Source organism: Wyeomyia smithii, chromosome 3 (assembly GCF_029784165.1).
Source record: "Wyeomyia smithii strain HCP4-BCI-WySm-NY-G18 chromosome 3, ASM2978416v1, whole genome shotgun sequence".
NCBI classification, from domain to species: Eukaryota; Metazoa; Arthropoda; class Insecta; order Diptera; family Culicidae; genus Wyeomyia; species Wyeomyia smithii.
Genome location: NC_073696.1, coordinates 2,963,504 through 2,977,882, shown reverse-complemented (window position 1 = coordinate 2,977,882; position 14,379 = coordinate 2,963,504). Strand labels below are relative to the sequence as shown.

The window sequence follows — 14,379 nt, the reverse complement described above, 5'->3', positions numbered from 1 at the left end:
CAGGCACTCAAAGGATTGGCCGCCACCTTCCGAATCACCAACGCGCAGATCGTCAAGACGTCCGCCGAGCGGCGTCTCCCGTCGACGGACTCGGTGCTGACGATGCTGAAGTGGGTCGAGAAGCACTTCATGCGTCGCAAACCCCGATCGAACAGTTTGACGTACAAAAACCGAAAGCGAGATGGCGTCAAGATGCAGCTGGCCTTCGATCTAGTGCCCAATTTAAGTCCAGCCAACAGCGCGGCGAACAGCTCCGATGAGCTCTAGCTCGGTCGGTTGCTAGAAAATGTTTTATCTTATTTAGTGCTAATGATTTTAATGCAGTAGGTTTCCTCGTGCATGCGAATTTCAGTTTTCGTTGCCGTTTTAACTATGTTTTTAGAGTATCTGTTAATTTTACTATCATTGAATATAAGTAGAAGTTAGCGATAACTTTAGTTGAGTTTGTTTGCCATCCGAAAGTCTTAACTGCATTTTAGAACTTAATTCGTTTATTACATTGAATGTTTTAGTGAAGAGAAATTATTGTACAAAAGAATTGTTTGCTGACACAAAATAAACTAATATCGTAGCTTTGCACTAATATATATACACGTCCCTTAGTAAACTAGTTAGTAGAATCACTTCTCATCACTTCGTTTCCCAGTTGGACACACGCCTAATGCCAACTTGACCCTTACACATTGCTATGGGAAACGACCAGCCAGGATACTATAAAATAAAATAAAAATATCGGGTAAACGGCCAACGCTTTCCGGTTGACTGGTTGACTTTCTCCGAGAAAGATAATAGATGCTGAAACGAATTTAGAAAATAAACTCCATATTTTTCGATGTTCAAAATTTACCCACCATACGTAGCCCAACCGAAACCGAGTGCTGAAATCAGCAGCCGCAGAAAGAAGAGAAAAGCGGTCTGCTCTGCCACTAGAATAATCCGGCACACTATCAGTGCCATTGCACAGGGCATCAGACAGTAGCCCAGAACACAAACCGACTGGAAGAATGATCTAAAATGAACGGTAAAACAAATCATTAATCAACTAATCACCACTTAGTTATTTTTGGTACGGTACATATTTCCACCCAGCAGTTTCGAGTTCAGTGTCACAATCATCGCTCCGATCCAGACGATTACGAAAACCTGCGCAAACTCCGGTCCACCGTCGTTCATGTTGTCTGCCGAACCCTGCAGTATTGTAGCCATGAAGGTGCACAGAATGAGCGGACCCCAAAGGTCCCAATCCCGCAGGAGGGTGTTTTTCTGCTTCGGTATTAGAACGTGGTAGAACTTTACGCCGACCGCTTTCACGTCACGGAGCTGCACAGAAATTAAATATTAACAATGTTTTCTGTAAAACGTTCGCTAGTACTCACGAATGTATCTTTAATCGGTTCGTCCAGCGTACTGAAGTTGGGTGCACCGGGATCTGTGGTATTTCGACTGGTGCTGGGAATGGCCATTTGGCCCTCCATCGATTCAGTCGCCGAAGCGTAATCATCGTAGAGCTGCAACAAAGTAGAAGTAAAATTGCTTATAAATGGCTTTTCAAATAGTTTATCTATTTACCTCTAGTTTAGCTTCAGCGGAGGACATGCTAGCAAAGTGTTCACTAGTCTTATTTACCCATAAAAGTTGTCGATTATCCTAATTTTTTGAAAAACTTTGATATATACTTGCCAACAAACTCGAGCTGACGGCAGGCAGACGTAATCCAAAGATTTGACAGTTTGTTATTTTGATGCTGTGCGTGGCGCCGTGCGGCCAGTTTATGCAAAATAACCAAAAATAACAAACTCATGGCGACAGCAATACAGGGTGGTCATTATACTTTTGGTTGTGAACTCCAAAAAAATTAAAACTAAGAAAGCTGGATGTTTTGTGTTGCTGATGAGTTAAAAGTTTCTTTAATTCAATTAAGATTTTCATTCTGCAATGAATGCACACGGATATACTGCAAATTAAGTTTTTTCTCTTTTTTTTTCCGAGTGTCACAAAAATTTATACATAAATATTACTGCAACAGTTTGAATCTCGTTTACTTTCACGAAAGATATGGTATTCAGTCGTAACCCGCATAATCAATAACCATAAAACGTGCCTAACAACTAGTTCGGGGTATAGTTTCGACTGTATGGGGTATCGTTAAACCATATGGATTATCATCCGTTTATGGTTATTGATTATGCGGGGAACTCATTTGTAATTTTATTTTTATTTATTTGATGATACGTTCTTGAATATAAATATAAAAATAAATGACGTTTTCCTCATAAATTTATATTTTACCGAGGAGTAAGACAGTGAGTAAATTTGAGGGTTTCCGAGTTATTTTGAGAAAACCAGAAAAATAAAGAGCAAATCTGAGCAACTATCGAGTCTCTGAATATCCATACATAAACTTTTTTCCAAACGCAAATATTCACATGAATGTGGCTCGGTCCCACCGTTCATATATATTTCTTGCTCTCAAGGTGATCAAAGATGTGAATCATCTGAGAATTTCGGAGTAATATTGAGTAAATTAGAGAAGCTTTCAAGCATAAGAGTAACTTAGATATAAGTGAGTAAATTTAAGATTTTTGGGAAAACGTGAAAAAAAAGAGCAAATCTGAGTAACTCTCGTGTCTCTAAATATCCATCTCTAAGCCTTATCCCAACCGCGAATATAAATATGAATGTTACTCGGTCTCACCGCTTATATATTTTTCTTGTTCTCAAGGTAATCGAAGATATGAACCATCTGGATGTTTCCGAGTAATAATGAGTAAATTAGAGTTACTCCCAAGCATAAGAGTAACTCAGATAAAAGCTGTCTCGCCCACGATTTTACCATTTTTATATTTTTATGGATGATTTCAAAATTTGTCATAGTTGTTGGTTGAGTTGTTGTTGGCCTAAAATAGTCCAATTAGATGTATTTGTAAAATACTATGGATTTAGTTGAAAATGGGAGTTGTCGACCAGCGACAATCGATTTTTCTCTCATGCCGTACATTATACCACAGACTAACAAACGTTAAACACGAGAACCTAGCTCCATCGCCACAAAAAAAAAACGATCATTTCAAATTTCCAATCGAATAATTGTCATCGCGCAATAACTCCGTCTGGGGCGCTGTCATGCAATCTCATACATATTTTGTAATTCCAAATTTGACACATGCACGTACACTAGCGCTGGTGCCGAAATACAAGACGCAGCGCGAACATAACAGCAGATGGTGCTAGTGTAACCATCGTAAAGTACTGGTTTCATCCAAACGATGGTTTTATGGAAAATCTGGAAGTGTTATGTCTGTTAGTCTGTGATTATATCCAATTTCGAAAGTAGTGCGCTGTATAGCGCATCTGATGTGCTATACAGCGCTCTACTTCCGACGTTAAGTATAATGTACGGTATGAGAGAAAAATCGATTGTCGTTAGTCGAGAAAATCTACTGCTCTAACTCTCATTCGTAAAGTGTGAGAGCCCATATTCAGTGGGATATACAGACAATACTCGAATATTGGCTTGCACTTGTGGAGCGAGCTATCGGTACGCGGCGAAACAGTATCCTAAAATTGAATATGCAACCTTGCAAGGAAAGATCGATAAATTGATAGGAGTCTGGACGTATGCTGACAGGGTAGGGGAAGCAGTTCTCCTAGGAGGTCAGCTTGCCTGAACGTCTGTTCTCCATGTTGGGGGTGACTCGAACAGCGTCTGATCCGAAGCGGACGGCTGAATTACGTAATGCGGTGTCTCGCCAGCTACACCTAAAACGGCAGCCCCGTACCGAGACTAGGCATCCGCATGTTAGCAGAATAGCAGGGTGTGAGGAAAAAGATCTACTCCACACCAGTCCCTCCTCTTTTGTGAGCTAGAAGGAAGTTCTCAAAACTGCGTGCCTACTCGGTCACAAGTATGCCCAAGGAAAGTTTGTAACTCTCCCAAATTTTCCATTTTAAATTGTTCGCAAAGTTTCAATTTTATCCAGTTTATATTATCAATATTATTTGAAAAAAATACGAATATCAGCAACATATAAAAAAATGAAAATCCCTTTCGTGACACATACAAGCAAGAATCACTATTTAATCTTTTGAAACCAAACTTGGTAATAAAGGAGTTAAAACAGTTATTCCAACTACGGCCAGCTTGTTTTAGTCCGTAAATACTTTTATTGAGTTTACAGAGTTTCATTACTCCATTTTCATCCCGAGGAAGTTTTCGAAAAATTTCTTCATCCAATATTTCATTAAGAAAAGCAGTTTTAACATCCATCTGATGAATTAGCCAGTCTCGCTTCGCAGCAATTGAAAACATTACTTTTATCGTAGTCATTTTTGCAACTGGCGCAAAGGTTTCCGTATAGTCAACTCCAGGACGTTGTGCACACCTCTTGGCCACAAGTCGAGCTTTGTACCGAGGTGAATCATTATCATCTTTGATATTAAACACCCACATGGAATTGATAGCCTTTCTTCTTGAAGGAAGCTCGCTAACCAAGGTCCAAGTGTTGTTTTCTTTCGAAGATTTGGTGTCCTCATCTATAGCTTGCTCCCATTTGTGCCAATCTTTGCGTTTCTTCAGTTTGTCAATTTTCTGGGGAATATCAGTTGAACTGATTGATGTCAAAAATGTAGTTTCAAAACTATCCAACCAAGTTGGAGGTCTTCTGTTACGAACACTTCGTCGAGGTTCGTCAAATAAATTCTCATTTATATCTAAATCGTCATAAGTATTATAAAAATATGCATCTTCTACTGATTGAATTCTGTTCGTGTAATAGAACTTGTTTTCATCAAACTTCACATCTCTGGAGATAACAATACCGCTAGTGTCTTCATTCCAGAGCCTGAACCCGTTTGGAGCATATCCCACAAAAGCAAAAACATTACTTCTTTTATCTAGTTCAGATCGGAACTCCTCATTCACGTGAACGTAAGATATACATCCAAATATTCTGAGTTTGCTTACGTCAGGTTTGTATCCAAACCACATTTAGATTAGGTTTTTAGGGATCTTCAATGCATTTGTACGACTCAGTGTATAGCAAGAATTATATAATGCTTTCCCCCATAAGTACATAGGTGCAGAACTTTCACGTGAAATAGTTCTTACTTTCTCCATTAAACTACGATTCATTATCTCGCTTACTCCATTTTGCTGAGGCGTATATGGAGCGGTAGATATCATTTGAATCCCATGTTCTCGGCAGTAATCCAAAAATTCACCATAATAATACTCGGCACCATTATCAGACCTCAGTTTTGAAATTCGCAAATTGAAGTAAGAGCTAAAAAAAAGCTTCAAATTCCATGAATTTGTCAAAAACCTCGTTTTCCGCCTCAATAAATAAACCACCACAAAATGTGTAAAATCATCAATAAACGTTACAAAATATTTGAAACCATCGTTTGTCAATTCAGGTAGCTGCCCACAAACATCCGAATGAATAAGTTCCAAAGGTCTTACTGACCGTTTCATTACTAGAGTGTCGAATGGCTCTTTTGTCTGTTTTCCAATACAGCCGAAATTCGTTGATTGGAACACAACTGCCACCCAACTAGCGAATCGTGTTCGTTAGTTGGATGAACTGACAACTGGGCATATTTTTCAAAGGGGAGCGCCGATTGTTTGTTTTCTTCCTGCTTTGGAAAATTTCCTTATTTCATTGCGGTAAAACTATGTTAAAGAAAATGAACTTTGCTCATCTGTCTTGCTACTGTAGTAAATATTTTATGTATTTGGTCAATACTTTTTCAAACAAAAATTCCAACGAGAAGCAAAATGGTATAGCGCAAGCACATCACTCTGCTTCTTGCCTAAAAAAAGGGAGGATCGCTACGCTGGATACTTCCGGTGAAGGCGTTGAAGAAATAAAAAAAAAACAAACAACCGAACAGTAAACCTCTAAATTACACACAAAATGTTGTTAATTTATAACATGTACTTTTCATATTACGCGATTGATTATGCCAGAGATGATCTGCATGAAGTGTCCAGTTAATAACGCTGAGAAACAAACTTATTAGTGCTGAATGGATTAAGCGTTATAACTAAACATGTTTACAATTTTTTTACAACAGTAAATAATGTAATTTGATTTTATTAATATTTTTTTTAACTTTTCGGACCCCTGAAATGCATTTGAATGACGTTGAATTCTGACATTAGAGTGCTTTTTAGTTGGGTGACAGCCCAACTAGCGAACACCCAACTAACGAACCTCCAACTAACGAACATCCAACGTGCGAGCCATCACTGTAATGCAAGAGTTGCACGCAAACTGTTTTGCAATCTTGGATGATAGTTCAAAGTTCAACCTCTCAACCATATCGCATATATCAAGATGACAAAATAATTTTCTTTAATTCTTTTATCACCAATATTTAGTGGTTAATTTATGAGTTCGAAATCCAATTTGTGGTAATTTGTGGTGAAGTGGTTTCCGAGAAATTTTCAAAAAACTGAGTCAAGCCATCTTGAAACATGATTTTGCTTCAAATGTAACGGACAAGGATGATATATACATCAATCGAAAGCTCTTAATTTGTGGTTCACGAAAATGTAATTTTAAGGTCATAATTACTAGTGTTTGTACGTAAATTTGTGTTTTATTGTTCACGTAGTTCTACGTTTTGTTTATTTGTTGTTGACGCTGCTGGTCGCTTTTAGCGTTGGCTGTTTTGCGGTGTTTGTCACTGCTATACTCAGAGCCGGATTTAAGGGGAGGGTCACACAACATTTTTGGGGCCCCCACAAATCGAGAAAAGTTTTTTCTCTATCAAAAATGAGATTCAAATTTCGATTTTCAGCAAGAAAATTTGAACTTTCCTTCAGTGATATTTTTCGCGAGCGCCAATATCACAACCACCTCCATAAGAGTTCACCTCGGATTCTTTTGGAATGACACATTCTAATACAACAATTGAATCAAACCAGCGCGCATGGGAGGTAAAGCAGAGAAAGAAAATAACCCACAAGTTTTTTTAATGCATTGCTGTTGCTTACTTGTACGAATCAGGGATACCAGATGTGCTTTGCAAAATGCAGATTTTCAGAGTCCGTGTGCAGATTTTACAGATTTTGCAGAAGCAGGGCCGTATTTAAGAGGGGTCCCACATTTTGAGGCCACCACAAATCAAGAAAAAATAAACTTGTCTCAATTAATAATGGATTTTGAAAGTCTGACCCCCAATAATCAAATCCGCTTTCTATAGGTAGTTTCAGAGTCTAGTGAATATTTCCTTTGAATTACATTTGAAGAATTTAAATTTGAATAGCAAACTTGCGAAATACATGCTAAACTAAAATTGTATTGCGTATTAATTTGAGTCTAATGGTTTCGAACGCAACTGGGGGAGCCGTCTTTTTTCGAAGATGAAACTAATTAAAAATAGGTAGCGTATGAAAAAAATCAAGGCTGTCAAATTTGGCATTGTGAATTTGCGAATTGAGCGTTGATTTTATAATTGATAATTTTTCAGCGAAGACACATTATAAAAAGATGTTCTGAAAATTTCTGACAAACTTTTGTTTATTCTGGGGCCCCCACACAAGACTGGGCCCCGGATCCCCCACAATCGTAAATCTGGCTCTGCTGCTGGTTCTGAAAAATAATCCGTCGAATTTGGATTGCTTTCCTTTGAAAGTACATTTTCGTTACCGGTATCCTTTTTACCAACAAATTTACACACATTCATTTTGCGCCTGGATGGCTACCTGAAATAACAAGTGTGTTGGCTTAGTTCCCCAATTCTCGATATTTACCATATTTCCCACACGCACGTTCAGTATAGCAGTGACAAACACCGCAAACAGCCAACGCCGCTATTGGCCAGCAGCGTCAACAACAAATAAACAAAACGTAGAACTACGTGAATAATAAAACACAAATTTCTTTACAAACACTAGTAGTTAAGACCTTATAATTACATTTTCGTGAACCACAAATTAAAAGCTTTCGATTGATGTATATATCATCGTTGTCCGATTCATTTGAAGCAAAATCATGTTTCAAGATGGCTTGACTCAGTTTTTTTAAAAATTTCTCGGAAACCACTTAACCACAAATTACCACAAATTGGATTTCGAACTCACAAATTAACCACTAAATATTGGTGATAAAAAAAATTTTAAAAAAATATTTTGTCAAGCCATCTTGATAAATGCAACCATTCGCAACTTTTTAGTTTGTGCAAGTTTTGCATTCCCAAGTGCCCGAAGCGAACATGCCATAGCTCTTGATCGTTAAACACTTTCCCTGTCAATGCAGTTTCAGCCTGTTCATTCAGAAATAGATCGAGAATGTAAAAACCGTTGACTCTTTTACCTGTTATAATTCATTTAATTAATCATTTAATTCATCATATATTTCAACACCTCCATTTCGAAAGACGACTGATTTTCCAGAAGATTCAAGACAAGAAACGGACAGCAGATTTGAGCTTAGTTCTGGAATAAAGATCACATTATAAATTTCAACAAGCTTTCTTTTATTTGATCTCAATAACACATTTCCCATACGACGAGCTTGCAATTTTACTCCTTCTTTCGCTGTATCTACCTGAAAATCCGGACTGTCCCACATCTCCGTAAAAGCTTGGGTTTCTTTGAACATGTGCTGGGTGACACCAGAGTCCAATACAACAGGGAAAAACGTCGGAACTTTGACGTTGCCATCGCTTCTACCTTGGCGTCTCTGACGAAATCTGTCTCCAGGCGCCCAAGGGGTATGCGTACTTTAAAAGTATCGGAACTGCTGCTGTCGCCACTTCCTGCAGGAACGTTTTTTATGTCCGGTTTTTCCGCATTCGAAGCAAACTATTGCCTTCTTCTTTCTTGCAGGTTTGGCTTGTTGGCCACCATTGCTACTTGTGGAATTTCACGTCTTACACAGCTTTCTTCCACGTCTAAGAAAATTCGCATCACTTGTTCTAGTGAAATTTGCTCCAATTTGTCCTTCCTCACAACCGACAGCGCACTTATCAAGTGCTGGAATTTTTCAGGGATAGCAACTAAAAGCGTGTCTTTTTTTTCTTGATTAACAATATTTTATTTCTTATTATTTTAACAATTTCTGTTCTTTGTACATTTTAATTGATACATTTAAGTTTTCATCTTTGTTTAATATTTTTATGTTTTTGTTTCCTTCGTTTGTTATTTCTTCTTTACATTTTAAGTGCTTAGCACATTTAGTTTTATGGCTTAGCACATTTAGTTTTATACACATTTACTAAAAGCGTGTTCAATTGTTCGACACCATTAACTACCTCTCCCATGGTCTGTAAGTGACGTATAATTTCTTGATGAGCACTAAAAAGTTGCTTTAGTGATTCATACCGCTGAGACTTAAGTGTATACAATTTAGACCGAAGTCCCAGCATGGCGACCGCCCCATGCTTTTGAAAAATTTGAACAAGACGATCCATAAAGTCTTTAGCATATTTACAGTGGCAATTTATGCTATTGACTGAGGGATTTTATCAGGGAGTGTTTCTCGGCTTCGCAGTCTTTCAGTAATAAAACGAATTAATATCGCTCTTTCACCAACGTTTCGGTGTATATTGCACCTTCATCAGGGAATCCTGAATTTAGAAAACAACAAAACACGGATATCAACCTAGATTTATTCTTAAAGATAATAGATTTTTGTCTGAATGGAAGCTACTTTTCATACAAAGGAAAGTTTTTCCGGCAGATCCACGGAACAGCCATGGGAAATCCGCTCTCACCAACAATAGCGGACTTAGTGATGGAATCGCTTCTGGAAAACGTCGCTAGAAAAATTGACTTCCCAGTACCAGTTTTAAAAAAGTACGTCGATGACTTGATTCTTGCTCTTCCCCCGGACCGAGTCACAGACGTTTTGAACATTTTTAACAGTTTCAACAACAATATTCAATTCACGATCGAATTGGAGAAAGATAGAAAAATACCATTCCTTGACATGGTACTAATACGGCAAACTGACCAAACCATCCGTACTGAGTGGTATAGCAAACCGATGGCATCTGGTCGCCTCCTAGACTTTCATTCATGCCACCCATTTCATCTAAAAATGAATACCATCGCAAACTTTATCCAAAGAGACCGACAGTTCACCACAAACAGTCCGAAGGAAGCAGCTAACATAACCATAAATGGCGCTACGACATCGGCTGTTGAATGGCAACATCCGAAACACCGAACGAAACACGAGAAATTCGTCCGACGATGGAGGCGCGGTTGTGTACAAACCGATGCTGTTTATGAATGACCTGACACAACGGCTGAGTAAGGCATTAAAAGCGGCCTTCCCCAACATAACACTAGCGTCAAGATACGGGAACGACACTATACGGGATAGGGGAAAGACACTATACCTCCAGAGATGCGACATAACGTGATCTACAGGATTCCCTGCAACGATTGCGAAGCCAGCTATGTCGGGTTAACCACAACCCAACTGAAAAAACGCATAAGCAGCCACCGATCAACAAATGGAATGGAAAGACTCCGCGACAAAAACGATGACGATCCCAGCACACAATTCGATCTCGAACGACTTAAAGAGAAGACGGCACTCCTTTACCACAGCATCGAAGCAAATCATAACTTCAACCTAGAAAAAACAAAAATTATCGATCAGCACACACGAAAATTAGCTCTCCCGATTTTAGAAGTCTGTCATATTGTTAACACCAAACATGCAGTCAACAAACGGTCCGATGTTGACAATCTCAGCTCCATGTATGCAGGCGTACTACACACACTTAACAAACAGATCCCTACACAGAACACGCACACACCAGCAAACGAAACCCAATAGCAAACTGTAAAAGCTAATAGCTAATACCCAATATATATTGCACCCACTGTTAGTCCACACTTTTTCGCTCCATTTTGAATCGAATTTGAGCTAGCGGTTGAAACAGTAGTGAAGAAAGTTTGTGGCAGAGTTTATTTGTTAAGTTCAAATTAGAGCGGGTTTGAATGTAAGATTATTGTTTTTTGTGCTACAGTTTTTGAATGTTTACATGTTATTTTATAGATTGACACAATAGTAGCTAGTAAATAGGACAGGAATGCTGATGCCGAAGCTTGTATGAAAAAAAACGATTTATGTTCTGTAAGAGTTTTGTGATTTCATTTGTTGTGTAAATTTGTAATTTTATATTGTCTTGTCTTCTAAATTCAGGATTCCCTGATGAAGGTGCAATATACACCGAAACGTTGGTGAAAGAGCGATATTAATTCGTTTTATTGCTGAAAGACTGCGAAGCCGAAAAACACCCCCTCATATTTACAGTGTAAAACATGCCCCATAGGCTCATCATCTAAAGCAAGCCAAAGGGAACGATTTCTCGTCTTCCCGGGAACTATCACTCTCTTCAACCGGTTTTCCATTTTAGTCAAGTTATCATCTACACGAAAACCCTACAAATGTTCTTATTGTATGACCAATTTAATTGTTTTGCCCAACAAAAAAAAAGGGAAACTCTTTCTGAGCAAATATGAATTAAATTGTCGCACAATAATTATCGGTTCAATAGTGGCACCTGGTAAAAACTGGTTTCCGTCTAAACTAAATTGGATCTCTACCACAACCAAAAACCTGTCAAAGTAATTAGTCTGGGCTCATAACCAGGGTGTGGGTGTGAGGAAAATGATCTACTCCAAACCAGTCCCTTCCCTTTTATCAGCTAGAAGGAAGTTCTCAAAAATGCGATCTGCTTAATAAATAAAGAGTGCCTTGGGCATATTTGTGACCGAGTAGACACGCCTAGCTGCGGTAACTTTGCACACAAAACTGTCGACCGTATACCACATGCGACATCGCCGAACACCGCGGATTAACACAAAGTAGTGCACCATTCGCACAGCTATCGGTGAGACCACAACGGTGACATTTTCCTAAGGAACAAGAGGAAGCCCCTCCTAGAGAAGTAAAAGAAACTTATGGTATCAGGAAATACCAATACAAACAAAAAGGGTGAGTGCCTCCTAGAATATATATTAACAAATAACAAGGCATATGCAACCAAGGAAATAAGGGGTCGTACACAAATTATGTAACGCTAAAAACCTAGATATCAGACCCCCCCCCTATGTAACGATAAGTAACGTTCGATATGACCACCCCCCCCCCCCTAAAATTACGTAACGTTGGACAACCTGTCCCCCCTCCAAATTTGCAATTTTGAGGAAACATCACAGTTACGTAACGATCTCAACTACCCCCCCCCCCCTCCCCCTATGTAACAATAAGTAACGCAGACTTAACCCCCCTCCCCCCCTTCATGCGTTACGTAATTTGTGTACGACGCCTAACCCTACTTTCAATAACGAAACACGTCAGGAATTATTAGATATAAAAGCCGTTGAGAGCAAAAGTGGTACATGTGCCATTTTTACACTTTTTGGGTTTTCTTTGCATAAATTGATGCAGAACGCAATAACGTACTAGAATATCCAAGAAAAACCGACATCTGATAACCGAAACCAAAGTTATAGCCAGAACAATTTTTGGTAATTAACATAATCACCATTTCGTTGAGTGCAAAAGTGGTACATGTCCAGTCTGTGCATATTAGATGAATTGTAAGTCGAAGATCTTAGGATATAGAGCAATCATGTCTTCAGAAAAGTTGGTCAAGTGATTGAGTACTTTCAGATGAAGATCTGTCTGTTTTGGAATTTTTTCACTACACGCAAAATTTTTCCTTATTACTTTAGAAGCAATAGCGCAAAATTGCCTTTTGGGTAACAAACCCATTACTTAAAAGGCAATAAAATTCTTCCCCAGTCAAGTAACAACACAAACTGCCATATATTTAGCACGTGTTACGAGAGTACTAATAATGGTCGTTTCAACCACATGCAAAATTTTTTTGTCGAAAACTGCTCCCTTTCCATCTCAAGCAAAAAAAAAAATCACACACCGTCGCATATGTTGCACATGTTACAAGTTTCTTCAATCTCCAATTCATCCGGTGTGCGTGTATTAGTTCACATACGGAGTAGAGAAAAAATGTGACAAGAGCTGCCAAGCAGCGTTTTCCCCGTCATAGAATATGCAAACGTTGATGATTTCAAAGACTTGAAATGCGTCCTTAAATGACATCACGATCTGTAAACTGCGTGAGAAAAAAACGAAAACATTCGCTTTCCTGCAGGATATCTGAAACACATACTCATTGGTTCATGGAAACTCATTTGCACCTGTTTGAAAATACAATACTCGTGCCTATCCAGACAGTATTCGCAACTTCGGCAACTCTGGTCAGACAGTATTACATATTTCCATTTCAAGTAAACACTGGGGGACGAAACGAAAGTGTTTCTAATTAGACATTTGAGGTTGACGGTTGAGATTCTGATTATGTGTGGATGAAGGGGACAAAAATGAACCTGATCGTTGCATCAATACAAATGCAGCGAGTGAAGTCTTGCTAACACATGCATTGCGGTGCTTGGCTGTATGTTCTCCTCCAGAAACACATGCAAGCGTGTGGCCGTCATAATTTTTATTACTTTTTGTTTGTTACTCTTTGTGTATAATGCGCAGTCATAAGACACAATAAGTAACAAAAAATTGCCCTAAAGTAATAAAATGTTCCCCGTTTGCGTTGGGTGTACGTGGCGCTAGTGTACCCGTGACTATTTTGTAACAGAAAGAGTTTCATCTATTTCAGTATCAACTCGTATGCTATGGCCAATTAAAAAAATAACTCTCTGAGGTCTTTGATATAGATATATATTTACACACTGGATTCAGGATTGGCTTTAGGCAGGCCACCGATAGCCTTCCGGAAGATCCAGAAATACCGTTATTGAGGTCATTTTTTTATAGCGATTCTAGAGCTTCCTAATTAACTAGAAACGAAATGATTGCTCCGAAAGATCCGGAACTAGCGTAAAATGTCAATTTTCAAAAGTGTCCCTAAAGCTTACTGTTTTTTTTTTTCGAGACCAATTCTAGAAGGAAAATGATCTTTTAACGAAATATGCTCCAAGATGGCCACCACGTGAACCACCGGTACTACCATATAAGAGATTAATTTTTAAGAACAGTCCCACTTTTTTCTAAACCACTCCCTGTCGAAAATGAATGATCTCATGACAGAATGTTACTCAAATTTACCATCAGACAGCCCTCCGAAAGATTCGGAGTTACCGTAAACGAGATTAGTTTTGAAAAACAGGTCCTAGTCCTATCTGGATACGGTGTATACTTTCCCAAGGCTGTATCATATAAACTGAATTCACTCATTTGTCGCTCCTATAACTACATACACTGTCTGCTTTAATGAACATGCTCTAGTATTTTCCATGTTTTTTTTTTCGAAACTATCACATGCAAAATTATACCATAATATCAAAGAAAAGCCGAGATCTGATAACTTATA

General features: G+C 38.6%; 2 protein-coding genes across 2 annotated transcripts in view; one reads left to right on the top strand and one right to left on the bottom strand.

The window, feature by feature from the left end:
• Positions 1-432, top strand: part of LOC129732615 (uncharacterized) — a 33,812-nt gene extending 33,380 nt beyond the window's left edge. The window contains exon 5 of the mRNA XM_055693632.1: positions 4-432. Coding sequence (XP_055549607.1) covers positions 4-267 — 264 coding nt within the window. The 3' untranslated portion in view covers positions 268-432. The remainder of the gene's footprint in view (positions 1-3) is intronic.
• Positions 433-469: 37 nt separating this feature from the next.
• On the bottom strand, positions 470-1,730 carry LOC129732619 (protein YIPF6). The gene is made up of 5 exons (XM_055693638.1): positions 1,570-1,730; positions 1,377-1,508; positions 1,076-1,320; positions 852-1,009; positions 470-795 (listed from the first exon to the last, which is right to left on the bottom strand). Exons 1-5 carry the CDS (start codon positions 1,594-1,596, stop codon positions 677-679), a joined length of 681 nt encoding a protein of 226 aa, XP_055549613.1. The 5' UTR covers positions 1,597-1,730; the 3' UTR covers positions 470-676.
• Positions 1,731-14,379: the final 12,649 nt, after the last annotated feature.

Bases quoted from the DNA above. Each gene is read 5' to 3' on its own strand.
- LOC129732619 (XM_055693638.1), bottom strand. From the start codon at position 1,596: ATGTCCTCCGCTGAAGCTAAACTAGAG. The intron at 1,321-1,376 runs GTGAGTACTAGC...ATTTCTGTGCAG, and splicing joins AACCGATTAAAGATACATTC to CTCCGTGACGTGAAAGCGGT. The intron at 1,010-1,075 runs GTACCGTACCAA...CGTTCATTTTAG, and splicing joins AAACTGCTGGGTGGAAATAT to ATCATTCTTCCAGTCGGTTT.